At 48.4% G+C, this 27,870-nt stretch overlaps 1 protein-coding gene and 1 long non-coding RNA gene across 3 annotated transcripts in view; both read left to right on the plus strand.

Annotated features, from left to right (window-relative positions):
• ARSG (arylsulfatase G) overlaps positions 1 to 27,870 on the plus strand; it is a 109,031-nt gene that overhangs the window by 40,855 nt on the left and 40,306 nt on the right. The window contains exons 3-5 of one of the 2 annotated variants that reach the window (XM_087441483.1): positions 21,416 to 21,603; positions 24,507 to 24,554; positions 26,495 to 26,606. In XM_087441483.1, coding sequence (XP_087297609.1) covers positions 21,416 to 21,603; positions 24,507 to 24,554; positions 26,495 to 26,606 — 348 coding nt within the window. The remainder of the gene's footprint in view (positions 1 to 21,415; positions 21,604 to 24,506; positions 24,555 to 26,494; positions 26,607 to 27,870) is intronic. The other variant, XM_087441484.1, reaches the window with a different exon arrangement.
• LOC147915059 (uncharacterized) lies at positions 451 to 6,999 on the plus strand. The gene is made up of 3 exons (XR_015554753.1): positions 451 to 1,415; positions 2,042 to 2,699; positions 5,491 to 6,999. It is a non-coding gene; the product is annotated as an uncharacterized LOC147915059 (long non-coding RNA).

Here is a 27,870-nt window from a genome sequence, read left to right on the forward strand (position 1 = left end):
TCCGTCCGTCCATCCATCTGATAACACTTATTGTGCGTGTGTTAGGAGCCAAGAATACAGACAGAGGTGAACAAGATAAAAAACTTTGCCCTTAAGGTACTTATTGTCTGGTAGAGGAGGCAGGTTAAAAGGAAAATAATGATTACTATCTAGTACATGAGCCTGCATCAGGAATTTTTGGGGTGTGGAACCCAGCCTAGGGGTTCAAGGGAGAAAGTGACCTTTGAAGAACAACTGAGAGTCAGGGAAGCCCACAAAGGCAAGAGGACTTATTTGTGAGCAGACAGGACTTACTGGTCCTTTTAGGCATACTTACCTCGAAGGGACAGCAGAAGGCGAGAGGCGTGCGTCTGAATGGGTCAAAGTGTTGATAAATCGTTTTTGTTCAGATGCTGAGCCCCTTTCCCCACTTAGATAAAGAACAAGTGTCAGAGCTTTCAGACTTTTGGATTTTCTTCTTGGGCTGGCGTTGATCCCACTGGCCGGCTCAGATCCCATCTGCGCTGGGTTAAACGCCTCCATTAGGCTCGTGGGAGTTCCAGCTAGCTGGTTAGGACAGCGCATGGGATGTCTCTACAGAGTTTCAGCCTCTTGCATCCTCAGGCTAGGAGCTTTCCCCTGAGATATGGGCCCTTGAGCTCCCTGCATCTGGTCTAACCCACTCCAGTCCATCCTCCTCACCTCACCCAGGGTGAACTTTCTAGAAACACTTCTCTGCTTCCAGTCCTTCAAAGGCATTTTGTGGCCCTAAGGATAAAATCCAAACTCCAAACAGCAGCTTACAAGACCAGCCCATTCTCCACACTGGTTCCCTGCACCGCCCTCTGTCTCGCAGCCGTCGGCAGTTGTTGCCTCCCTCTGCGTGGGCCTCACCTATGTGGTTAGTTCTTCTAGGGACACTTTCCGCTTCCTCTGTGTAGTTAGTTTCTACTCACCATTTGGGTCCCGATTCCACATGAAGTCCTCAGGAAAGCTTTCTTGGCTGCCTCAGGTGTCCCTTGCTGCTCTCCCTGGTGACTGTTTAACCATCTGACCACCTGTGTTGGGTTGAATAATGTCCCCACCACATTCATGTCCGCTCTGAACCTCAGAACGTGACCTTATTTGGCAACAGGGTCTTTGCAAATATAATTAGTTAAGGATCTTGATATCATAATTGATTTAGGGTGGGTCCTAAATCCAATGACTAGTGTCCTCATAAGAAGAGGAGAGGACACAGAGAGACGCATGAGGGAGAAGGGGACGTGAAGATGGCGGCAGGGAATGGAGTGAAGTGTCTACAAGCCAAGAACACCAAGGATTGCCAGCAACCACAAGAAGCTAGGAGAGAGGTGTGGAACAGACTCTGCCTCTGAGCCTCCAGAAGGAACCAGCCCTGCCGACATCTTGATTTCAGACTTCTCGCCTCTGGAACGGTGAGAGAATAAATTCCTGTCATTTTAAGCCACCCCATTTGTGGTAACTTGTTCTGGCAGCCACAGGAAATTCGTACACCTCACTTCTAGCTCTGGGCTTCAGAAGAAAAATACCTTGTCTATTCTTCCTCCTTTATATTCCCAGCATGTAGGTCAGTGCCTGGCACATAGTAGGCAATTGATAAATATTGGTTCATCAATAAGTGGGCTTTGGGAGTTTAAGATGCCTTGAAATGTCACCCCAAATTTTGCACGTGGAAATTTTTTCTGGGTGGAGAGTTAATCCATAGCATTTACCAGGTCCTCAAAGGGAACTGGATTGCCAAATGCTTAAGAACTTCTGCTTTTAGCATCGAATGGGTTTGTGGGGAAATATCTGGCCCATTCTTTAAACTGAGATTTGCAAGGCCTAGACATTCTTCTTACGGGCTGTCCCCACCAGCACGCTCTCCTCCTCAGCAGAAAGGGCATCTCCGGGACCAGATGCCAACACAGTTTGCTGGGCTCTCCTATTTTTTTCTCCTCTTTATGAAAATATTCTTTCCATCTGAGTCTCGTGACAGGGGCCAGGTGGACGGCCCTCTGGCCCGAGGTCGACGGCTTTTCACTTCGTGCTTTGTTGACAGGAAAGCGAGCTTCCTGTGAGCCACGGATTGATTCATCGCTGACTACCTCCTGCCTACTCGCGGCCAGTGGGGAACCATGACTTTCAGATGAGAACTCTTATTGCCACACGGGGTCTAAGGGTGACTGGAGAAGTATCTTTTCTATTGTCTCCTTTTTTATTAGTTTCCTAGGGCTGCCACAATGAATTACTACAAACTGAGGGACTTAAAGCAACATGGATTTATCCTCTCACGTCATAGGATGTTGTGAGGGTTGAATTAAACAGTCCATGTAAGCAGTTAGCACTGAGCCTGGCACACAGTAGAAACAGATAGATGTTAGCTCTGGTTATTTTTGTCATTGTTATTAGAAATAATATCCATTTGAATTGTCAGTGCGAATTGGCTACTCTGCATGATGAAAGGTCTAAATGAGAAATCCTAGAAGGAGGAGTGGGTTTCCAGGGACAGGTCCCTGTTAATCTCTATGTGGACCGTGCCCCCTGGGCCAGCACGTGTATCTGAATCAGACACAACAGCTGCCCCAAGAGCTGACCCGTACCGAGTGCCTGCAAGGGGTCCGGCTCTCGGCATTGCCCCATGTGGTTCTGGTTACCAACCAACCTTTCTCTTCTTTCACTGATGAGGAAACCAAGGTCAAGTAACTCACCCAGAGTTGGTAAGTGGCCGGTTCAACATTCCCTTCTTCTAGAGCCTTATCTTGAAGGGCTGGGAGGAAGAGGGGAATTAACGAAGAGTATCCTGTAAGGCTTGGGCCGGCTTTGCCATGGGGGCTGTTGAAGAGGAGGAGGTTGGAATCTCAACATTTTTCCTCCCTTTGGGGCTGACAGAGGATTTCTGTGCTGTCCAGGGACGAGAGGCACCCTGAGCAATGGGATGCTAATCGTCGGAAAGGTTGGTGCCGCTGTTGGACGCAGGCTCAACCAGCCTGGGATGTGTGGTTGCTGAGGTTGCAGGCACCTGCGATCTCACCCTGCCCACTCCTCATCTCCAAGCCCCTTGCTACGCCCCCAACATTCAGCTTATTTCTGTCCTCGAACACTCTTGCTTGCCTCAGGGCCTTTGCATTGACTGTTCCCTCTTCCTGGCAAGCTCTCCCCTCAGGATTCGAGCGGCCAGTCCGTCTCATCCTTCTGGTCTCTGCTCAGACTCGCATCCTTGAAGAGGCCTTTCCTGACCACTCTCTCCAACATTGCCTCCCTTCACCATGCGTGTCTCTTACCCTTTCTCCTGCTTTATTTCCATGACCTGCATCACTGTTGAAATGATCTTTGTTTACTTCTTTATTGCCTGTCTGTCATGCTGGAATGTCAGCTCCTTCGAGGAGCAACCTTATCTATGTTGTTCATGCCTCCAGTGCTTGAAACAATGCCTGGCATGTGGCAGGTGCTCAAAAAATATTTCTTCATGTATTTGGACTCCTGGGTCTAACCTTCTGGATGTGCATAGATGGGTTAACCACAGCGTGGGATCTGGGACCAGGCTGCCTGGGTCTGTCACTTCCTAGCACTGGAATACTGGGCTCATTACTAAACCTCACTGGGCCTCAGTTTGTTCATCTCTAAAATGAGACAATGACAGCATCTATACCACAGTGTCATTTTGAGGTGGAAATGAGTTAAGTCATGTAAGGCTGTGGAAGAGTCCCTGGCACATATTGGTGCTTGGTGGGTATAGTTCTTATTATCCCCTGTAACATTGGCTCTGCTACCCTGCTCCCCACCGTGTCCCCCTCCCCTGGCTAGGGGGCCACGCCTATTTATGCAGCTTATGTTCCAGCAGCACCTCACTCTGTGCCCCGACCCTCATCCTTCCCCAAGCTGGGCCGTGGAACTTGGCTTGATTCTGCTCATTCCTAGACTAAGTCCCCAGGGCAACTTTTAAATGTCTGTTTATCATTTTCCTTTTACTTCCCTGCCGGCCCACACCGGTAGTGTTTTCTTTTTAACCTGCCTATGGTAGATGCAATTTGCCACTTTGTGAACAGAAAGGGCACCATTCACAACATAATTGTGATGTTATCATTGTTGCAGGAAAAAAGGAATGTTTGAGGGAAGAAAAGCAGAATTCTCGGTGCCTTGATTTTGATGTGCCTTTTCAGACTTCTTAAACTCCATTTCCATGGAGATAAACTAGCAGTTGTGACCTGAAACCCCACGGTCTTGAGCTCATTTACAGTAGCTCAGGTCCAAGAGCATCCATGCCACATACCACACAGGGGTAAACTGAGACCTGGAGAGAAATGAAGTGATTTTGCTGTTTTAGTCAGCTCTCTAACATGTGGGGGCAGGTTATCCAGTTTGCAGATTCGCCATGTTAAAAATAATGACAATTTATTTGTGAAAATAACGAAAGCTACCACAAAGCAGCAAACGTCTCCTTATCAGAGTGCGTCGTCGTTCGGGGCCCCCTAGGGTTCAGTGACTGCCCATGTGTGCAGCGCAGGGCGGCCAGGCCCCTTGCACCTGACAGTAGATTCTCGGCCAACGTGTTTTGCTCTTGACCTCGTGGGCTGCCGTTTCGCCGGTGTCTTGTGCAAAACTGATCGGGGCAGTGCTGTTGAATATTTGAAAGTTTAAAAATGATTTGATGACCAGAAGAAAGTCGAAATGTTGGAATTTAAGTGAAAATGCCAGGGACTTAGTAATCAAATAAAACTTAAATTTCTCAAGCAATGAGAAAACTTGTATAACAATACAGGATAGAAGAATGAATTGCTCAGAGTTCAGAAAAGAGAAAAGAACAAGTGCATTTCATTGGCATCTCTTCCAGCATTTCCAGCAGTCTGAAAAATGTTTGAATCACTATGAGAAGCCAGTGAATAACCTTGATAAGGCAGCTCTAGTTCAGTTTGTCTGCGGCACATCCAGGGAAGGCCAACGCTGGTTTCACCTGTAATAAACAAGCAATGTATTTATTGAAACTTTTGGGTTGAGAAGTAACGTGCATAAGTCTCCTGGCTAAGTGACTGGATTCAAGCAATGGCTGAGGATGTCCAAACTGGGGTTTGAGCCTCTGAGCGGTCACGACCGGTGTCTTGGGGGGAGAGGAGAATGACTAGTGAGAGTGAGAGAGAAGTGGTCCCAGCCAGCAAAACCCAGACACTACCCACTCACTTAAATTGTCTGCCAGGCTGGCTCAGAAACGAAGTTGACAGTATATTGTAAATACATTTACTTATGTAAATTGACTTGCAATATGTTAACTTTGCGCCTTGATTTCTCTTCCTCTCTGCTTCACCCCTTCCCTGCCCCCAATTTAATTTTGAGTCAAGTCAGTGCTGCTGCTGAGAGTTATAGGCAGTGGCTTAGCTAGGAATCCCAGATCGATATTCACCCTGGAAGGTCAGAGGCTCCCCGAAGCTTGAGGCTGTCTCTAAAAAGGGCTTTGGGAAGGAATAAATTGAGCTGTCAATTCAGTCAAACATCTACTGTGATTTCTGTTTTCAGAATTGGTTTTCTGCGGAAATTCATCCACCCTGTTACTGGATCTCAGGACTTGCTCAGCCCTCCTGCCGCCTTTGGGATTTTACAGTAACCTGAAGGAAGATGAGAACCAGGCTGGCCCTCAAATCTGCAGGGGGCTGTAATGAGGTCGTGAGGTCTGGTGGACACGGTGAGAACTAGGGCAGAAAGAACTTTCCGAAGGAGACTTACATTAGCAAGAGAAAGACTCTTCTCCCACCATGTAACCCCCTTCCAGCTCTATGCCCCCCCCCACAGTAATTCAGATTCAGAGTTGAGGACCTTCGTCAGGGAGAAATCGTCTTGTCCCATGATCTTCACCATTACTCTGAGAGGTTTGCTTTGGACTATCCCATCCTATCTTCTTCTGTAAGCTCTCGGCATCATGGGACAGGCAGTTTTACATCTCTGTCCTTTGCTAAGTATGTCAGATAGACATAAAAATCATGTAATGCCCATCTACCAACTGGGGCAAGGTGAAGCTTAAACAAAGATTCTGCGGGTTTTATCCTCATGGCTCTGTTTAATAGATGGGGATGTGCAGGAACACAGTGATCTAGATGTCAGCCAATCTTAGAGAAAAGGAACTGAAATATTAACCAGTGAGGCCTTGGTGCCAGCCTGCGTCACAACTGCAGGTTCAAAATAGCCCAACTACAGTCATTCAACAACGAATCTTGACTGAGTGTGGGTCACGAGACAATGCTGGGAGACCCCAGCCAGCACTGCCCTTGGGCCGGCTCCGTGGCTTGGCGGTTGAGTGCGCGCGCTCTGATGCTGGCGGCCCGGGTTCGGATCCCGGGCGCGCCCCGAGGCACCACATCTCCGTCCAACCCGAGGCCGAGTCCCGCGTACAGCAACTAGAAGGATGTGAACCTACGACATACAACTGTCTACTGGGGCTTTGGGGGGAAAAAATGAATTAAAAAAAAAAAAAACTTTAAAAAAAAAAAAAAGAGACTGACAGCTGGTGATGAATAAAGACAGGAAAACCAGACTAGAGAATGCAGAAGGGAGTGTGCTCTAAGAGCAGGAACTCCTGACGCATCTCCCCCGCTGGGGCTTTTATAACCTGAGTTGGATGTAAGTGAATTGACACCCTAGGGGGTGGAATTAGCACATTACTTATACAAGGTCAGTTGGTTGGTTGCAGTCAAGAATGAGAAAGGTCTGCGCTGGGCCTTTCACCTTTTGGGTGATAAAGCTCAGAGCGAGAAGCAAGAGTTAGAGACAGCGCTGTGGGACCACAGGAAGGGAAAGGCCGTTTCTCCAGAGGGAAGCCCAGAGATATTCCATAAAGCTTATCTGTTAGGACCAGGGTGCCGAGACCTTAAAGATGAGTATAAATTAGCCAGATGAAGGGGAGGAAAGAGTGTTGTAGGCAGAGGGAAATGCATGAGCAAAGACCCAGAGCTGAAAGGTGCCCGTTCACCCAATAAATATTCACAGAGGTTCCTCTAGGCACTGTCCTAGGTGCTGGGAGTATCTCCAAAGTGAGCCAAACAATGACAAGCCCTCGCTTTCCGGGGGCTGGCTTGGATTCTATGGTTGAGTATGGCTGGGATAAGGGGTATGAGGCCGGACTGATGGAGGGAGCAGTTGGTGAAGGGCGTCATGTGCATACTCAAGTGTTTGGACTTGATCCTGAAGGCAGTGGGGGCCCTGAGGACAGAAGTCATCGACCTGCATTTGAGATGGATTGTTCCAGCTTACTAGGGCTGGCCCACACTGGTGGCTGGGAGGGCAGAGAGCGTATTGCGGGAACTCCAGGATGGCTTGGTCAGGGCTGTGGCAATGGGAGAAGTATCTGGTCCAGGAGGCACCGAGATGCCCGTGTGTGTGTCCTGTTGTCAAGTACCTCCTGTGTGTCCTTCCTTGAGTGTGAATGTGCACATATCCACAGCGAGAATGTGAAAAGGAAAGGGGAAAATTGCCGAGGATCATACCAAGCTCAGCTGCCAGGAATCCTTTTTTGAAAAGAACAAGAGTATGAGTGGATGGATACATGGATGAATGAATGAATGAGTAAGCAAAACATGTCAAGTTCACTATTTGCTGCCATATTTACTTGTCGTTTACAAAGGGCCTGCATATCCATTATCTCAATGATCTCACTTAACCTTCTGAGGGATGACCCAGCTTTCTTCCCATTGAACAGAAGGCAACACGGAGGCCGAGCTGAGCTGGTTTGTCTAAGTCCTACTTCAGCGTTTTTCCAGTTCTCACCTCCCACCCCTGTCCCTCTATGCACAGAGGCAACAGCAAATGATTTTTAGAAGCTGTTTCCTCTTCCAAGCCTTTAAATTATGAATGGAGCAAAGATAGTTTTTATTCCAGTCACATAGCAATTTAGAGTGTTGCCACAGAAGGCCTCATCATCTATTTAAAATTCCTTATAAATGAAGGTTGGACACGCTTAACTCTGCCATGTTATGTCTCTCCAGGGCTTTCGTGGCAGCGCTTCCAGGGCTAACGTTCCCTGATCCTAATACATGTAATTTATGCAATGGCAAGTTGCTTTGGTTTCTGTCTGGCTGTGTCTTAATTTGCGTTGACTTTCCTGTTAACAGGCGGTTGTAATGTCTGGATCTGTATTTCCAGCTTTGCTCAATGTATTTTCAGACTTTAATTAGGACCCCTGTTGATGAACTGGCCTGAGCCTGCCCAGATAGATTTGGGGAAAAACAAAAGAAGCTTTCCAAATAGCAAGACCATTTTATTGCTTATTAATTAGTCCCTGCCAAACGGAGGTGGAGGCTGGGAGAGGGGAGAAGGGGACGTGCAGGTCAGTTCAGCGGGCTGCGTGGGGGGTTGTTGGTTTTTTGGGGGGAGGGGGTACAGTCAGGGCTCTCCAAAGACTTGGAAATCAAGGAGACGAGATTGTTTCTGAGAGTTAAGCCATGAACTTTAACACACTGCGGGGAAGGAATTGAGCCCTGGAAGCATCAGCTTAAGTGATTATGTAAAAAACGGACTAATATGTTTTTTCCAATCAAATGACCTGGGCCTCTCTCTTTAAGTTTTGTTTGTTCGCTCACCAGAGCAGCTCCATCCCACCAAGTCACCCTGTGTGGGGCTGGTTGGGGCTGGAGTTGCATCTCTGAGCCCCATGCTTATAGAACCTACAGTCTGGGAAGGAACTCAAAGCTACATCTTGCTGTAGAAATGTGCTAGAGCTGTTCCCAAGATGATGATGTTAACATGTTCAAGGAGAGACCACATTCAGGGCAGTTGTTAGAAACAGGCAAGCACGGAGAGCATTCGGGCAATATATATTTGGCACCGTCCGGGTGTGTTAGTCAGCTCGGGCTGCTATAACAAATATAACAGAGTCGGTGGCTTAAACAATAGAAATTTGTTTTTCATAGTTCTGGAGGCTAGAAGTCCAAGATCACGTTGCGAGCATGGTCAGGTTCTGCTGAGGATCCTCTTCCTGGCTGGCAGATGGCCGCCTTCTCACTGTGTCCTCACATGGAGAGTGGAGAGAGACCGCTGGTCTCCTCCTCTTCTTATATGCACCCTATAGGGCTCCACCCTCATGGCCTCATCTAAACATAATTACCTCCCAAAGGCCCCACCTCCAAGTACCATCACGTTAGGAGTTGGGGCTTCAACATGTGTATTTTTGGGAGGACACAAATGTTCAGTCCGCAGTACCAGGGAAGAAGAAATGGTGGTCAGCAGCCTTGGAGCATCCCAGACCACTGACAAAGCTCAATCCACAGTGGGCAGAAGTCACCGAAGCACAGCAAACTGAAGGACTTTTTTGTGTGTGTGTGTGTGAGGAGGATTGGCCCTGAGCTGACTTCCGTGCCCATCTTCCTCTGTTTTGCCTGTGGGACACCGCCACAGCATGGCTTGATAAGTGGTGCATAGATCCATGCCCGAGATTCGAACCTGTGAACCCCAGGCTGCTGAAGTGGAGCGCACAAACTTAACCACTATGCCACTGGGCCGGCCTCTAATGGACTTTTTCTATGATCTATTTGAATTCTCTTAGCATTAATTCACTCCACACTCACCAAGGCAAACTTGAGATTCTGGTTTCCCCTGTAATTCATGTGCAGGAAGAAAACACGTTGACCATGCTGACACTCTGGTTCCTGTGCCTGTCCTTGGAAGTCACTTGGGAGGCAGGCATCCTGGTGTCTCTCTCAGGCTCACATGGTTTGTGTGGATGTGAGTCAGGCTCTCGGGGTGGGCACCATCAACAGTGAGTCTCAGGACCTCCCCAGCCCCAGACCAGTGACCTAGTTAAGGTAATTCCCTGTGTGATTGGCCTGGCTCCAGAGATCCTTCTCTCAAATGGAAAGGGAAGTGGAAAGAACATGGGGTTTTGCTTTACAGGCCTGGGTTCAAGTTCGAGCTCTATCATTTCCTGAGTGTAGGGGTTTACAGTCTCATTACAGCACAGTGATTCCACAGAGTAAGATACATCTGTGCTCATACCAACTACATGGTCTTAGGAAAACTACTTAACCTCTCTCTGCCTCACTTTCCTTATTCCTAAAATGGGAATTCTGATGATTTGAAATAATATATGTAATATGATTAGGGTGGTAGCCACTTGATAAGTGGTAGCTATGTTTTTTGTGTGTGAGGAAGATCAGCCCTGAGCTAACATCTGAGGCCAATCCTCCTCTTTTTGCCGAGGAAGATGGGCCCTGGGCTAACATCCGTGCCCATCTTCCTCTGCTTTTTATATGGGATGCCGCCACAGCATGGCTTGACAAGTGGTGCATCAGTGCACACCTGGGATCTGAACCTGTGAACCTGGGGCCACCAAAGCGGAGCGCCATCGGGCCAGGCCAAGTGGTAGCTATTTTTATTATTATAAGACTAACATAAAGTTGATGCCTATTTATACTTTAGGTGTCAGCTTACATGTAACTGCTTTGGAGAAGCACTTGCTTCCCCATCATATAGGTGTGCACACTTTGTATACTTTCAGAACCCCTTGGCTTGCTGTTCTTGGAGCTCTCCCATGTACTGGAATTATCCACCTCCCTTACTGAACCATGAGCGACTTGAGGGCAGGGATATGTCTTGTTCACTGTTGTATTCTGGGCCGCGTCCTGTTTCACCCACACTGTGATAGCCAGGATTCTTTGGTTGTAGGTGCAGAAACCCAACTCAAGCAGCCTAAGCACGAAAGGGGCACAGCTTTGGCCCATGAACTAAGCTCTGGAGAGACTCAGTCTTCTGTCTGGTCTTCTGAGCCAGCTGGCCCATTCTTTCAGGCTCCTCCAGATGATGGGAGATGTGGCCCCTGCCCTTCTGGGGTTGCATCCTTATAGCTTGAGATTCAAGGGGAAAGAGAGAGCTATTCCTCACTTTCTGGTTCAGAAAATTCCAGGTTTGAATTCTGAGTAGCCCTGCCTGGGTCATGCATGGGTCATGGGCCTGTCATGGAGGTTAGGAGGTTGTGCTACTCTGATTAGCCAACACTAGAGTCTTGGGCCCACGTTGGAGTGGGTGGGTGTGGGGCAGGGAACGGGCATCAGCAGCCCCACAAGAGTTATGTGGAAGAGATGGGTGCAGAAGGGCTGGTTGCACCACAGAAAAACACAACTGATGACTGCTCTGGTAAGTGCTCAGATGTTGTTAGCTGAATGTCTACATTCAGATATGAAAAGGCTACAAGGAAATTTCACATGCTCCAGAAGTCAAAGTCCAGACTCATTGTCCTGCGGGATAGACTTTGTGCTAATGGTAGGTTTTGAAGGATAGGTAGGAATTTGGAAGGGCAGGAAGAGGGGTAGAGCGCTCTGGGCTGAGATACAGTGGAGTCGAGGTGTTGAGTGGAGAGTTGTGTGTGGGATGCGAGGAAGGGAGGGATGTGAGATGTTCCAGGAATAAGAGTCCTTTTGGGCTGAGCTCTGGGTATACGTAGGGTGGTGTATTAGTTTCCTGGAGCTGCGGTAACTAAGTACTACAAACTGAGTGGCTTACAACAGTAGAAATTTATTCTTTCATGGTTCTGGAGGCTAGAAGTTAAAAATCAAGGTGTTGGCAGAGCCACACTCCCTCTGAAGCTCTAGGGGAAGTTCCTTCTTGCCTTTTCCAGTTTCTGGTAGCCCCAAGCATTCCTTAGCTCGTGGCTGCATAATCCAATCCTTGCCTCCTTCATCACATGGCTGTCTTTCCTCTGTGTGTCTCTGTGTCTTCATATGGTGTTCTCTTCGCTGTGTCTCTCCCATCTTCTTATAAGGACACCAGTCATATTGGGTTAAGGTCCCGCCCTACTCCAGTACGACCTCATCTTAGCTGATTACATCTGAAATGACTCTATTTCTAAATAAGATCACATTCCGAAGTATGGGGTTAGGACTTCAACGTATCTTTTTGGGGGACACAGTTCAACCCGTAATAGGCAGCAATGGCTAAGAAGGCTGCCGATGAAGGTTGAGCCAGAGCATGGCAGGTTAGATGGCCAAGCAGAAGGAAGTCACCGAAGCCCTGGGGTCAAGGGATGGTATGACCCATCACTGTGCTAGCATGGGCTGCAGAGTGTGAGCCTGGCATCTCGGAAGGTTGCTGAAGTGATTCAGGTGAGGGACAACAGCCATATTGATGCTGGGTGGTATCATTTGGAATGGGAGGAGCTGAAAGAGGCAGGGAGTGGTAGAGAGACTCAAAGGTGGTGCCTCAGCTTCTAGCCAGGTTGACCGGGACGGGGGTAGACACAGGCTCTTGGAGAGAAGATGCAAGTTGAGGCCAAGGTGACCTATGACATACTTATAGCAATGAATATGATGCTTGCGTAGTACCAACAGCAGCCACGTGCCATTCACCTCTGGAATTCCATCCATTCATGCCCTGTTCACTGCCCCCCATCATACCTGGAATGTTCTCTTTCTCTCATTTAGCTAGTGATGATAGTAATCTCATTGACTACCATGAATTAAAAAAACCCTGCTCTGTACCTGGAGCTCTGCGAAGTGCTTTATGTACGTCATACCATTGGATCCTCAGATCACCTGGGGAGGTAGATATGGTTTTGCCCATTTTGCAGATGAAGATACTGAGACTCAGATTAAGTTACCCGCCTAGTCTCACACTAGAGCGGGTTGGGGCCTCATTTGAACCGAGGCTGGTTTGTTTACTCTTTGACCCTTCCTACCACTCTGCCTCCCAAAGCACTATCTTTATATTTCTGTGATGGGGTCCATCTTATTTTGTCTTATTTTCCACATATGTCTTGACACTTCTGCTAAAGTGTAAGCTTCCTGATGGAAAGGGCTGTGGCTTCTTCCCTGTGGCTCCCCTGGCAGCTCTGCTGTGGTTGGTTGCACTAAACCCAGCAGCCCACAGGTGAAGGGTTTGAGTTGGCAGCTGATTTGTGTGTGTATCTGTTGGGAGGCAGAAAGATGAGTGAGGGAGGAATGTCCAATGGTGTCTCAATGTCTATATAACCAGCTGCTGGAGAGATGGAGTCTTGGTGCCCACAGAGAATCTGGTTGAGCAAGCCAGCATTGGTGCAAGCTACAGCTGTCCCACCAGATGGGAAGAACAGTAGTCTCACCAGTAGAGTGCAGGACCCCAGCTGCCGACAGTGGAGAAACAGTCTTCTGGAGGTCTGGAACCAGATCCCAGGGGCAGTGGTGGGAGTAGGCAGACACACCCATGCTCTCATGGAACTCTATGCTAGATAAGGGAGCCGAACAGCAAGCAAGGAGACAAATCCGTGACCAAGATGAGGTCAGAGATGATAAGGGCTAAGGAAAAAACAGAACAGTGATGTGCCGGACGGAGAGTGGTTGGATCAGGAAAGGCCTTCCTGGGGAAGTGAAATGAGAGCTGAGATGACAGAAAGGGCCAGCCATGTGGAGACCAGAACAGAGCGTTCCAGCCAGAGGGGACATAAAAAGGGCCCGAGGAAGGAACGAGCTTGGGGTGTTCTAGGAAGAACAACTCTGGACAGTGTGGCTGGAGGGAAGAGCTGGGGGAAAGCTGGGGGAGAAGAAGTCAGACGGGGTCCAGATCACCTGGGGTGGTGAGTTCCCACCTTTGCCGTGTGATGTCCCACATGGAAACTAATGATATTTGTGCCCCTTTCCAAGAAACTCCGCTGAGACTGCTGGTGGCTGGAGGTGGGCAGCTTGGGGCTCCAACCAGGACGCCTGATGCCCTGCCCCAAGGGCTCTCTCCATATTGTGCTCTGGGGGGATGGCTTTCCCTGGAATTGTGCAGGGCACAGACAGAGCTGGTGTAAGACAGCGCTGGAGCCTCCAATTGCCCAGGGCCCCCTCTGGCTACGGGGAACCCCATTTCAGAAAACCTCTGCCCCATTTGGCCCTCTCTGTGTGCTCCAGATCCCGGGCTGGGAAGCTCTGATGGGAGGCCTGTAGACCATGATAATAACTTTGGATTTACTTGGATAATAATGAGAACGCATTAGAGAGTTTCCAGCCGGGAATTAATATTAGCTGATAAACAGTTTTTAAGATCACTTTGGCTGCCCCATGGAAAATGGGAGGAGGAGGAATTGGGAGCAGGAATTATAAATGGGGAACAGGGCTGCCACATACAGGTGGGTGGATTGTGCACTGCTCAACTCCAAGCCATGGTGTGAATGGTGGTTTCATGCTCTGCTGTCGCCATCTTGAAATGCTTGGTAATTTTTGAACAAGGACCTCTGCATTTTCATTTTGCCCTGGGCCCTGCAAATTGTGCAGCTATTCCTGCTGTGGTGGATAAAGAGATGACGCCAATAAGCTTGGGTCAGCCCATACAGAACTACAAATTCAAACCAGAATGAATCCGGGGGCAATAGATGCTCATGACTTCATGTATGTAAAGTGCTTGGAGAAGATCCTGGATTATAGAAATGCTTTATAAGCATTAGCTGTGACAGTAATAAGAATTATTTTAAGGAAATTTAGGAGTGTGGGCTAAGAGGGTCCTTGTGCTTCAGTCTCAGGAGGAAGAGAACAGACAAGACTGAGTAGAAACGAATGTTTGTCTTGGAAGCAAAAGTGTGCGCACCGAGGTGGGACTTGGTTTGGAATTCTTAGGGTAGCATCTGCCAGCTCCTTGCAGCATCCAGGGCTTCGGATGTCCCCCCATGAGTTTGACACCCTACTGCCCCAGTATGTCTGGCAGGTGGCGATGCTTTGAGGGAAGCCTGTGCCTGGGAAAGTGCCCCAGGCACCCAGCGATTGAGAGAAGGAAGGCTGCCAGTGCTTCTTCCAGCCCCGGGGACTGAGGGTCAGGACGAAGTGCTAGCAGGGGTTTAAGCCAGAGCTGGGAGTCCCAGAGCCCCCTGAGGCCGGGAGCGAGGCCTCCCCCAGCAGCTGTGAACCCAACAGTGCGTGCTGGAGCACTCACCTTCCTGCCCTCCTTCTGTCAGATGGAGGCATCGCACAGCCTGCTTTTAAGAGTGTGGCTTCAGAGCCAGGCCAGCGTGTCCAGGTCGGCAGCACTGGGATCTCCCAGTGTGATGTCACTGCTCCCTGATGATGTCCCTCCTTTGCCATTTGTCACCTTGGAAAATGGTGTCAGGGAATTAACCCATCTTCTGGGACCAAGGCCCAGGTCTCTTGAGCAAGACTTGTTAATGTTGTGCAAAAGCAATCAGGACGGTGGCGGCAGCCACGCAGCACACACTGGGTGGCGCCCGCTCTGTGCTGGTCAGAGGACTTAATGGGGAACCAGATGTTGCCTAGTGAGAGGGACAGATGTTGCTCTGGTTGTGTATTGCTGAGTAACAAACTCCCCCAAGGTTAGTAGCTAAAAGAACAACCATTTTATTATGTCTCACGGTTTTGTGGGTCAGGAATTCAGGCATTTCTTGCTTGGGCAATTCTTCCTTTCCACGTCCTGTTGACTAGGGTCACTCCATGGAATTCAGCAAGCAGACGGGTGGGCTGGGAGGTCCACAGTGGCCTCACTCCCATGGCTGGCATCGGGATGCGGAGGGCCTCAGGTGGGGTCATTGGCTGGAGCACCTACAGGAGGCTCTCCTGCATGACGATCTTGGGGTCGTCTGACTTCTTGTACGGCAGCTCACAGAGTAGTTCAAGCGAGGAGGTGGAAGCTGCCGGTCTTGTAAGGCCTGAGCCCAGAAACTGGCACGGTGTCACTTCCACTTTATTCTAGTGATCAAAGCAGTCACAGAGTCAAGGGGAGGGGACTCAGACCCCACCTCTCAATGGGAGGCACGTCATGGAAATTATGGCCATCTTTAAGCTGCCCTGAACATGAACACAAAGAATTATAGTTCCGTGTTGTAAAGAATATGCCAAAGCCTATGTAATTACATAGAGAAGAGGGGGCCCTGATTCTGTGTAGGCATTGGTGTGTGTGGGGGTGCAGATACGTTGGAGGAGGGAGAGACAGGGAAGATGACATAGAGTGGGTAACATCTGAACATTTGAGCTAAGTCTTGAGACAGCTGGGGTTTGTCAATCAAGATAAGGTAGGACAGTAGGAGGTTCCCAGTGGTGGGAACAGCATGTGCAAAGGCACAGTGCTGTGGGAGTGATATGGTGTGTTGGGAGCATGGGGTGAGGAGAGGTAGGGAGGCAGATGAGCCCAGAGAAGCAGGCAGAGAGAGATCATGTTTTTCAATAAGGGATCGGTGTGATCAGATTTGCATTGTAGAAAGGCCTTTGCATTAGCATGGAGGATGGGGTGGGGTGGCAGGAAGACCAACCTCTTGTAGTAATGTGGGCTCTCACTCCTCAGGGCCTCTATTGAGGCAGTGACAATGGGCAGCAGAGAGTGGGGACAGATCTGGGAGCTGTTTAGGAGGCAGAAGCGATAGAACGTGGTGACCAGTTTGACGTGAGGAATGAAGAATCCAGGCAGGCCTTGGGGTTCTCTGCTGGAATGGTGGGGCGCTGGTGGTGCTGCTCAGCGAGGTGGCCGATGGGAGTGAGTTTGGGAGGTGAGATAATGAGCTCAGCCCTGGATTCTTCGTGAAGGTGCTAGGTGGGATGCCCAGGAGGGCTGAGGTGTGAAAGTGTGGAGCTCGGTGGGGAGTCTGAGCCAGGAATCTGGAATTGGGAATTGTTAGCTTTCAGACATGGGTGGAGGGGGAGGGACTGTATGCAACTTCCCAGAGGGTGTGTGAGGACTGGGAGGGTGTGTGGACTGGGGAGGGGGCCCCGGGGACCTCCGATATCTTAGAGGTGGACAAAGGAAGACTGAGCCCACAATGGAGGTAGAAAAGGAGCCTTCAGGGGGCAGAAGGAGGATGAAGACAGGTCTCCTGGAGGGCAAAGGAAGATTTCTGAAAGGAGAGAGCTCTCTGAGTGACCACCACCCTGAATGGGTGGGTTCTGTGGAGTGGAGGCTCGGGAGCCAGCTGGCGTGGGCCGAGGATACCTGGAGATGAGGAAGCTCAGCAGAGACTCTTCTTTCCGGAGGCGTGAATTCCTGCAGTCATGGCAATGCTTGCTCAAGACAGCTCAAGGCTGTTGAGTGCGGACTCCTGATCTCCCAGACCAGGCATTCCAAAGTTGCTGGATCATATGGTAATTAGTCTGTAAGATTTTAAAACAGTTTTTCCTGATGATCTCTAGGATTGAGTGTAATCTTAAAAAAAAAAAAAGGAAAGAAATAAGAAAAAAGAGGAATCCACTGTGTCGCTTTGCAGACCTCATTGCCCTCCAGGGCCATCCACAAGGTCATGGTGAAGGGCAGGGGCTCTGGGCCCTGTTCGCTGTCTCCAAGGGGTGTGAGAGCATTAGAGACTCCTAGGATTTTAGTTTGCAGGCGGTCCTGGTGGCCAGAGAGAGGCTGCATAGGTGACATGCAGCTGGACGCCCTTTCAAACATCGTGTTTCATCCCCATCTGCCCAGAGTTGCTTGCACAGAGAAACGGATTTGCATGCGTTTCCCCAATTTCCTGTTCCGGGCTGGCCTCTGTGAGGGCACAGACAACAAGGACGTGTCCCCCGACTGGTCTCAGCCCTTGAACAAGCACTGCCCTGGCCAGGCCCAGTTCAGAGCTGCTGTCAGTGGGCTCTGGGAGCCGCCGCTGTCCTGGTCTGGGGTTATGGCTGAGACCTGAGGCTGTAACCTAGTAGGTGGCGACCAGCCTGGGATGTGATGGTGGCGGGCTCTGCAGTGGTGGCGAGGGAGTGTTTAAATGCACACTGCCCTCTGCAACCTTCTCCCCTTTCTTTCACACTGGATCCCTGATGTCACGTCTCTTCATGACACTCCACGCCATGAGACTTGCAACTTCCACGTTAGCATGTTATCTTTAAAACCATTGAAAAGAGGCCGCTTTTGGTGAATGTGCTCAAGGAAACCGCTGCTCCCCATCCCTCCTTCCTCACGCTTCCCAGTACTGGTTATTTTGGGGTTTGGTTACGTTTTCAAATGAAGTGGCTGGGAGGAAAGACTCCTCTTCCCCCTCCCCTCCCCCTCCATGTCCCCTCCCCTCTGCTCCACACTCTATTTATAGAGCCCTGTTTTAGGAGCTGGAGATCAGTAGTGAACAGCGCAGGCCAGCCTTCCTCTCACGGAGCTTGCGTTCTAGTGGAGGGAGGAGGACCCGGAACGAAGGAACACAAAAATAAATCAGGTAATTCCAGGTTGGGATCCATGCTACCAAGTACGTACCCAGGGTGCCTGATTAGAGGAGGACGGAGGGGGCCTCCCTGGGGGGGGACCTGAGGGATGAGGAAGGCCCATGTAAATATCCGGGGGAGCTTGCCAAGCAGAGGACTGACCAGCGTGGAGGCCTAGTTGGGAAGGAACTTGGCATGGGTGCAGAACTGAAAGAGGACCCGAGTGCCCGAGGCTGGATGGAAGGAGGGAAGGAGAGGCCCAAAAGGTGGGCTGTGGGGGAGCGTGGTTTCAGAGTGCTCAGGGCAATCATTTTAGGGTGTTAAGCAGTGGTCAGAGGAACACTTTAGAGCCCCCCGGCTGCTGTGGGAGGACAGATAATACGGGGAAAGTAGAGGCATGGTGACCATTCTCCCTGGCTAACTCTGTGGCTGTGGGCCAGTCCCTTATCCTCCCGCCTCGGGTTTCCCTCTGCCCAGGGTGGCGGCTGAGGTTGCCCGCCGGGCGCCCGGGCAGCCTGGACACATACGGTTTTGAGATGCCTTGCTCTATGTTAAGCCACCCCACCTACCCTCCAGCATGGCCCCTGACCACCCACCCTGTCACTACCCTGCTCATTCTAGACTCTAGACCGACATCCTTCTTAATCTTTTTAATATTAGAAATCTCAACCATAAAGGAAAATGAAAAGACTAGTCAAATAAATACTGGTATATTCAACCATTAACATTTTGTCATTTTTATATTTGCTCTATCTATAAATGTTTTTTTTTCTGAATCATTTGAAGGGTGCAGACATCATGATCTTTTATTATAAATACTACAGTATGCATCTCTTAAGAATGAAAATATTCTTAATGTAATAAAATACATTCTTTTTTTTTTTTTTAAACGTTTTCTTTCTTTCTTTCTTTTCCCCCAAAGCCCCAGTAGATAGTTGTATGTCATAGCTGCACATCCTTCTAGTTGCTGTATGTGGGATGCGGCCCCAGCACGGTCGGAGAAGCGGTGTGTCGGTGTGCGCCCGGGATCCGAACCGGGGCCGCCAACAGCGGAGTGTGCGCACTTAACCGCTAAGCCACGGGGCCGGCCCTAAAATACATTCTTAATACAATCAAAATATATTCTTTTTTTTTTTTTTTTTTTTTTTAGTGAGGAAGATCACCCCTGAGCTAACATCTGCCAATCCTTCTCTTTTTGCTGAGGGAAGACTGGCCCTGGGCTAACATCCATGCCCATCTTCCTCTACTTTATATGGGACGCCACCACAGCATGGCTTGACAAGTGGTGCGTCGGTGTGCGCCTGGGATCCGAACCAGCAAACCCTGGGCTGCCGCAGCAGAGCGCGCGCACTTAACCGCTTGTGCCACTGGGCCGGCCCCTCAATAAAAATATATTCTTAATGTAATAAAAAATGTGGTATATACTATATACCATGGAATATTATTCAGCCATAAAAAAGAATGAAATCTTGCCATTTGTGACACCGTGGATGGACCTTGAGGGTACTATGCTAAGTGAAATAAGTCAGACAGAGAAAGACAAATACTATATGATCTCACTTATATGTGGAATCTGAAAAACCAAACTCATAGCAACAGAGAATAGATTTGTGGTTGCCAAAGATGGTAGGTGGTGGGGGAGGGGGTGGGAAAAATGGCTGAAGGTTGTCAAAAGGTACAAACTTCCAGTTATAAGATAAATAAGTTCTGGGGATATAATGTTCAACATGGTGACTATAGTTAAGAATATTGTACTGTGTATTTGAAAGTTGCTAAGAGAGTAGATCTTAAAAGTTCTCATCTTAAAAAAAAATTTTGTAATTATGTGAGGCGATGGATGTTTGTTAACTAAACTTATTGTGGTGATCATTTCCCAACACATACAAATATCAAATCATTATATTGTACACCTTAAACATATACAATGTTATATGTCAATTATATCTCAATAAAACTGGAAGAAAAAAAGAATAAAAACATTCTTCCATATAGCCATAATCAAGAAAATGAACAATAATCCCTTACTATCACCTGATATCCAGTCCGTATTAAATTTCCCTAGTTAGCCCCCAAATGTGTTGTTAGCTTGTTTGAACTAGGATCCAATCAAGGATCATGCATTACATTTGGTTATGTCTCTTTAGTCTCCTTCAATGTAGAATATTCTCCCTCCATCCCATTTTCCCCTCGGATACTGACTTTTTGAAGAGCCAGATTGGTTGTCTTGTAGAATGTCTGGATACTGGTTTGTTAAGTTATTTCCTTGTGGTGTCATTTAATTTGTTCTTCTATTGGCTATATTTCTTGTAACCTGGAAATTAGGTCCAGAGGTCTGATTAGATTCAGGTTAAACGTTTTTAGCAAGAAGCCTTGATGTTATGAACTTCATATTGCATCCCACCAGGAGACACACAAGGTCAGGTAGTCCCATTATTAGTGATATTAAGTTTAATCATGTTCCTTGAGGGTAGGAAAATTATGAGACTCCCTCTTATATTTCTCCATAGTGTGTGAAAAAGGGCAGAACATACGGTAATGTGTAATAGACACAGTCAATTCTTGTTATTGGCAGGAATTATGTTCTACAAGTCACTGTGAACACTGAATTAGGGAATACAGAGCCATTGCTTCTAGGGGAAATACAGGGTTAGGTTCCTGTGAGCCTCTGGTCACATCATTTTTGTCAACTGACCAGTACAGAACCTTGTTTTATATGTGTTTCTGTTAAAAGACATTTTCTTTAATATATATTTTTGATTCATTAATATTGAACTCACAGCCAACAGCCCTGTAACTCATTCCCGAATGAAGCTTATCTAAGGCCTTTATTTCTCTGTAAGGCACCTCACAGCCTCCTTGAGCTTAGGAACCTTAGCCAGCCCTTCAGCACTATGCTTGGGGGCCATTTTAAACAGTGAAGTCACCAACAGAAAGAATGAAAAATGCAAAAACTGTGGCACTAAATAGACTGAAAAGGAGGACTTGCTTACCGTATGAGAGCTGAAACAAGAAGGTCGCCTTGTTTGACTTCAGCTGGGAATGTGCACGTCGGGCGACTCATCGCTCTGCCCGAGTCCCTGAATGACCACTTAAGAGCTACAAGGATTGATTTGGGGGGTACAAATAAATTTTAGTGAGTAAGTGAATTTGAAATATGGAATCTTCAGATAAAGAGGGTTGACTAAATGTGTTGGGTTAAAGCAGTTTGAATTAGCTGTGTGACCTTAGATTAGTGGCATTCCCTCTTACCTTACCTGTCCTGAGGCTGGGTGACCTTTGAGCTTTTTCCCAGCACTGGAATCCCTGGCACTGGGTTGGAATTGGGTTTTCTTTTGGTTTGGCTTCCCATGATTGGAAGGATCCTGATCACTTTCCTTTCGGTGCAGGTTTGTGGATTTCCACGCAGCTGCCTCCACCTGCTCGCCCTCCCGGGCCTCCCTGCTCACCGGTCGGCTGGGCCTCCGCCATGGAGTCACCCACAACTTTGCAGTCACCTCTGTGGGCGGCCTTCCACTCAACGAGACCACCTTGGCCGAGGTGCTGCAGCAGGCTGGCTATGTCACTGCAATGATAGGTAACCCCGGAGCCCCACAGCCTGGACCCCCATCTCCCACTACATCTACTGTGGTGGCTGCTTCGTGTTTGCATAGCCTCAGTGAGCTGCCATCTCTTCTGCTCTTGTCTGCTTTTTCATTTCTTTCTTGCTGTATGAGTTAGGAGTACTTTCAGCTATAGGTAATTGAAAAGACCTAACGATGGACTAAACCATATATGGAGATATTTTCCTCCCATTATAACAAGCTTAGAGGTAAGTGATTGCTTTCATTGGCTTAGCTGCTCAAAGAAATCATTTCTGTCTTTCTGCTCTGCTAACCTTACTCTGTTGGCTTCTGTTCTCTTGCTTATTGCTTCTCCGTTACAATATAGCAGCTTTAGTACTATTCACTAAAATTTGGCTCAAGGAAGGAAAAAGAGGGGAAGCAGTACCAACCTTATTTGTTCACTTTTACCAGGAAAGCAAATCTTTTTTCAGACACTTCACCTCCCCCCAGCAGAAATGCACTTAAATCTTAGTGGTGGAGCTGGGTCACATGGCCACCCCTTGCTGCAAGGAAGGCTGGGAAACTGGGATCAGGGTTATGATTGACTTGAACTTGGGCGCGGGTCCCTGACCCCCTGAACAAAACCTAAGTTCTATTAGCAGGATGAGTGGGGACATGCATAACCAGTAGCGTCTGCCACAGTCCAGCAGCTTCCTTTCCTTTTAAACTTTTGCAGGCACCTCTTACTCTGCATTTATTTTGTGCCGGGCACTTGGCTGAGTTTATTTGCATGGGGTACGGTGATGCCTTCTGAGATTACAATTGCCCCCATTGTCTAGGTGAGAAAACAGTTTCAGACAGGCAAAGAGACTTGTTCAATGTTGCCTAGCCTGGGGCAGGTGGAGGCTGGATCTGGACAGGCTCTTATCCTTTCTTCACCTCTGGTCTCCCCTCCAGAGGCCAAGACAACCCAGTGTCCCAGCAGCACCCTCAAGCTGTGTGTGCTTGTTATTCTGCCTCTCCAAGAGCTGGGTCCAGTGGGATTCCTGCCTCCCTCCACCATTCGTGAAGTGGCAAGGGAGGATGTGCCAACAAACTGGACGACAGCCAGCAAGGGTCCCTGTGGGGGTGTTATTGGTGCCTGGAGCACCCGTGTTAACCTGTGGGAGGTTGGCGTTTCTGATGTTGCCCCGCCTCCTCCTCTGGGTCAAGGATCCCGACATACTTTTACAGCAGGTCAAACCGAAGTGTGGCGTTCATTGTCCCAGGAGGGCAAGACCCAGTCGGTGTGAGGAGGTACCAATTAAGGTCCAACCTTCCTCTCCTTTTCAATCCCTTTCTCTCCATACCCAGAGGTATTCATACCCAGAGGTATTCATTATTGTGACGCTCCCACTATGGGGTGGGTGCTTTACTAGCCCTGTTACATACTTCCGTGTAAAGCTCACAGCCAGCTAGGGTTTGGTCCCTGGGCTCTCTGACTCTAAATCTTCCTGCTGCAACACAGGGCCGGGTTCTTCCTGAGCTGGATTTCATCTCGCCTGCCCCTCCCTCTTCATGCCTTAAACTCCAAGGAAGCAACTGATTACAGATGAACCATTCAGATGCTCCCCTCTCCCCTCACCACTTGTTACACCTATTGCGTGTCCGGGAGAGGATATTTACGCATCCACTTGTTGAGATTATGAATTTCCTATAAGCATGCTTATAGGAAAAATTAAAAACCTGCTGCAGGAATATAAAGTCCATTTACACCCCTCACACTTTGCTGCCCATCTAGGTCCATGTAAATGTGTTTCTACCTAGTTGTGTGCATACCACTTGGTCCTCCTTTTTCCCCTTCCTATTATTTTATATTTGCATGTAGTGTAATTTTACGTATTTATTATAATTTTCATAATTTTAAAATTGTAATATAATTTTATATTTCCATGTAATGCTTAATCCAAGCATTCCTCGTAATCCATTTCCCTCAACTTTTTATTACATTTTTTCCAAACCTCTAGAGCAGTTGCAAGAGGGAATCATAGACACCATATCCCCTTCACCTGTATTCACTGAGTGTTCATTTCTACTACATGCATTCATCTTGAAAAGAGAGTTTGGAAAATATTTTATTGAGGCCACATAAAATAATTTACTTAGTCATACTCCTGGGGTTGTCCGTGGATTTCTCTCCTTTGTGTTGTTTAATGCTGCCGCTGTTCAGAGCTTTGTACCACATTCTTTTCTTTGCCCCTTTGCCTTGTGGGTGATTTCCCTGGGGTCTTGACTCCTCAGAGCGGAATTAGCAGGTCAGAGAGCTCCAGCACTGGCAGAGCTCTCGCCACCCGTTGCCCAATTATTCCCTTGAACCAAATGCATTTACAGAGCGAGGAGCAGCAGGTGTCTGAGTTTCCTCATTTGCTGGCCTGGTGGGGGTCTCCGCAGTTGAACTGCAGCGGGGAGGCGGTCTCTTGCTCAGGCTCTGCAGGCTGCTGATGTTGACCAGAGAGGAAGATGAGGAAGCCAGGCGGGAAGCAGGCATCTCCGAGACTATCTGGGGCCTGCACCTGCACCCTGGGCCACCCAGCGCAGGAGGACAGAGTGGAGGGTGCCTTCGACTATGTGGGGTTGCTGTGGGCACTGAACCCTCTTTGAGGGGCAAAAGGTCAGCCTGCTGGCTTCTCTGGGCTCCCAGTAAAGGCTTGTTTTCCCCTTTCGCTGCGAGCTTTCCTGTGTGGTTCCTGAGTCATCCTTGCCTGCTGTCTCCCTCTGGACTGCCTCTCAGTCCCTGAGAGCAAGGCTCGCCTTGCACACGGCATTGCCGCCTCTCTTTGCTTGTCCTCCGTAAAGGGCAAGGCTGATGGAGGACTGAGTATGTGATCAGCTGCCCAGAGGGGCTGGGAGCCCCCACAGGGATTCCTCTGAAAGTCTCTCTCTTGCTTTCCTACAGGCAAATGGCATCTTGGGCACCACGGCTCTTATCACCCCAACTTCCGTGGTAAGAATTCTTTGGGGGATTTGTTACTGGGGAAACAGAAAAGAAAGATCTCTGTGTAAAAGGACTCCATGAATGTTTAAGCCACCCTGTCCCTGGGGGCATCCCTCCTAAGTTAGGACATCTTCGTTCACAGGGTCACTTAGGTGTAATTGGGGTGCCCGGGGCTCTTTCTGACTTCACATCCCTCTCACCTGGCACCTTACCTGCCACCCCACTTCCTTGATGCCTGTCTGCCTGCTGGCTCCCCCATTGTGAGCCCATCGGTGTTGTCCCTGACCCAGTTCTTCATGTCTCAGGGAACATTTGGCCCCCATGAGGTCCAGACATGTCTAGTGTAATAAGAAGTAAAAATTGTCTGATGGGTTCACTGAAGCAGGGAACCCGGCCATGAACTCAAACAGGAGCTGCTCCTTCTTGGCTTCTTCCTGCAGCCGTTCACTGCCTCAGAGTTCTGACTCTCTGGCCTTGGGGAATAGGCCATGATTAAGCTGCCGGAACCAATTCTCTGAAAATCAATTGGCTGATTGATGAGTTGTCTGAATGTCCGATTCACCGAATTATCAATGGTTGTTCAAAGCTGTGGTTTGTGCCACTGGTCTCCCTCCCCTGCCTGCCTCTTCCATTTCATATGGGAATCCGTGGCCTTTCCTTAAAAGCAGTTTATCGTTATCTCAACTTCCATGGCTTCTCCCCATCCCTGCTCTGTGTATGCTTCCCTCCCACTCCTGCCATTATAAGCAAATGGGTGACCTTTTCCTAAAAGGTGGTTCTCTGACTATTTTGCAGACTTCTCCTCTCCCCTGCCCCAATATCGCCCTGTATCTCTGTGGAAAAGGGCTTCAGTTCTCTGTTCTAGACCTAGGGGAAGTTTTTTGCATTTGGAGAATGACTTTCAGACAATTGGCCTGGACTCAGCCTTCAGCCTCTGGCTCCCACTAGCAGCCTTGTCAGCTGACATCCTTTCCAACTCTTGCCTCCCTGTGGTGCTACTTCCTCCCCCTCTCCTCTCTTGTGCCCATTTCCCAGTTGGGCTTCCATGGCATCTTTCGCGTGTGCTTTTTAAAAAATGTCAGACAGAGGAAGTGAAGACCTGGCTTTTCCACTAACTATAAATTACTCCAGAACTTTCTTTTCCTCCCTGGTCTTCAGTTTTCTCACGACAGTGAGGGGGTTGGACTAGATCAGTGTGTCAACAACTTGAGAGCATATTCCTAGAGTCCTGTGGTAGGGGGGATCTTGAGACTGGGTACTGCACAGCAGGAAGTGGCGCCATTTTGGATTCATCATGTCTGCCATGGGAGTGGGAAGAGAGTGGGAAGTGGGAAGAGAGAGCACCTCGCATATGTTTGCTGTCCCTGGACCAGACAGTCTCTAAAAGCCTTGCGGCTTGGACACTCTGAGGTTTCATGATTCCTGTCTCCAGGTTCACTCCTATTCCCTCCTACCTCTTATACCTCCTCCTGGTGCACTCTCCTGGTTCTCCATCAGCCTGATGGCTTCCCCTCCACACCCTTCCTAGATCATCTCTTATAGCTTAACCTATATATCTTATCTCCGCTTCAGATGGGAAGTCTCTTGAGGGCAGAATTTATTCTTTCATCCCTTAAAGTGTCATGCATGTAGTAAATTTTCACCCAATATTTACTGAATGTGTCCATAATTGCACTGGGGATGGTAGTTGTTCATTAATTCTCTCTACTTCCTCCCACTTCTGGGTTAACTCTAATCACAAGATTGCAAATCTAGTCTTACAGCCAGAACCCAGTGAAGTGTTTTCTTTGCATACTACAAAGGGATATTAATCAAATCCTCTTTTAATTACATACTCCATAGCACTGCAGTATTAAATCATGGAAAATTAAATTTTTGTCCTGGGTGTAAGAATGCAGGCTCACAGAGCAGCAGCCAAGTGGGGGTGCTAACCATTGCTTCTCTTCTAGGTTTTGATTACTACTTTGGAATCCCATACAGTCATGATATGGGCTGCACGGATACCCCCGGCTACAACCACCCTCCTTGTCTGGCATGTCCACGGGGTGATAGACCACTCAGGTAATCCTATCCAAGGCATTGGCTATGGGCTCCAGAGCCAGGTGAAGTCCTAAGAGTGTGGCCCATCAGGAGTAAATGAGACAGGCTGACAAGGGACAGTTAGGACAGCAAAAAAGATAGAGTGTGCATTCAGTGCAAACTTAAATGCATCATTTGCACAGAGTGCAAGAAAACTTTTACCAAAGGTGAGTTCTACAAAACTCTTCTATTGGACTTTTCCAGGTTCCTTGGACTGTTTAGCTCAGCTGGGGATAGCCTGGTGCTGCCAAGGTCTCACACAGGTGGGGCCTCCCTCCTCCTCTGCCTGCTAGCTCTGCTGCTGGACCACTTACCTGGCCCAGACACTGGACATCAGGAGGGATAGAGAGAGAGAGAAAGTCCACAGCGCTCCTTGCAAGTGTCACCCCCTGCCCTGACACATAAGCCCTCATTCCGGCCTTGAAATGCAGTGTAGGCACTAAACAGGATGTTTTAAAAACATATTCAATGAAATGGGAAAACGCTCACAATATAATAGTAAGTGACAAAAGCCGGAAGCAAATCATCAGAAGTGTGACCTTAACTACCTCTGTATCTATACCTTTATAGTCCTATTGAGAGGGACTCAAAGGGAATATGCCAGAATGGTAACAATGGTTCATTCACTCTGGTTGTGGGACTAAAGGGTTGTCATTTTTTTCTTTCCCATTGTATTTTCCAAATATTCTGTAATGAGGATGCAATACATTTATTATCAGAAAAAGGTAACAAACCTTATTCAGGATACAAAGCAACACAAACCAGATGCTTTGCTTGTTCAGACTGTGCACTGTGGTTATTTATAAGGTTACAGGTGGCTGAGCCGCTTAGGGAAGTGTCTCAGCTGGCTCATTAATAACAGTTGTTAATATAACGATGGCCGTTCATTGAGAAATTGTTACATTCTAGACACTGTATGTACTTCCCTGCAATTTACACGCCCACTGTGTGAGGCTGGTCTTTACTCTGATTTTACTGGTCGTCACGGAGCTGTAAAGTAGGGATGGAGACTTCAACCTGGGTCTCTCTGTGTCCAGAGCCCATGTCCTCTGCATCCTTGCTACTCAAAGTGTGGTTGCTGGACCAGCAGCATGGGGATCATCTGGGCGCTTGTTAGAAATGCAGAAGTTCAGATGCCACCTCGAGGTCTGCGTTTTAATAAGATGCTCAGATGATTCATCTGCATGTTGCAGTGTGAGAAGTAAGGCTGTAGAACATCTCGCTGCCCTCCTTACCAAGTGGGGCC

Source organism: Ceratotherium simum, chromosome 16 (genome assembly GCF_057802395.1).
Source record: "Ceratotherium simum simum isolate JZ-2026a chromosome 16, ASM5780239v1, whole genome shotgun sequence".
Lineage (NCBI taxonomy): Eukaryota > Metazoa > Chordata > Mammalia > Perissodactyla > Rhinocerotidae > Ceratotherium > Ceratotherium simum.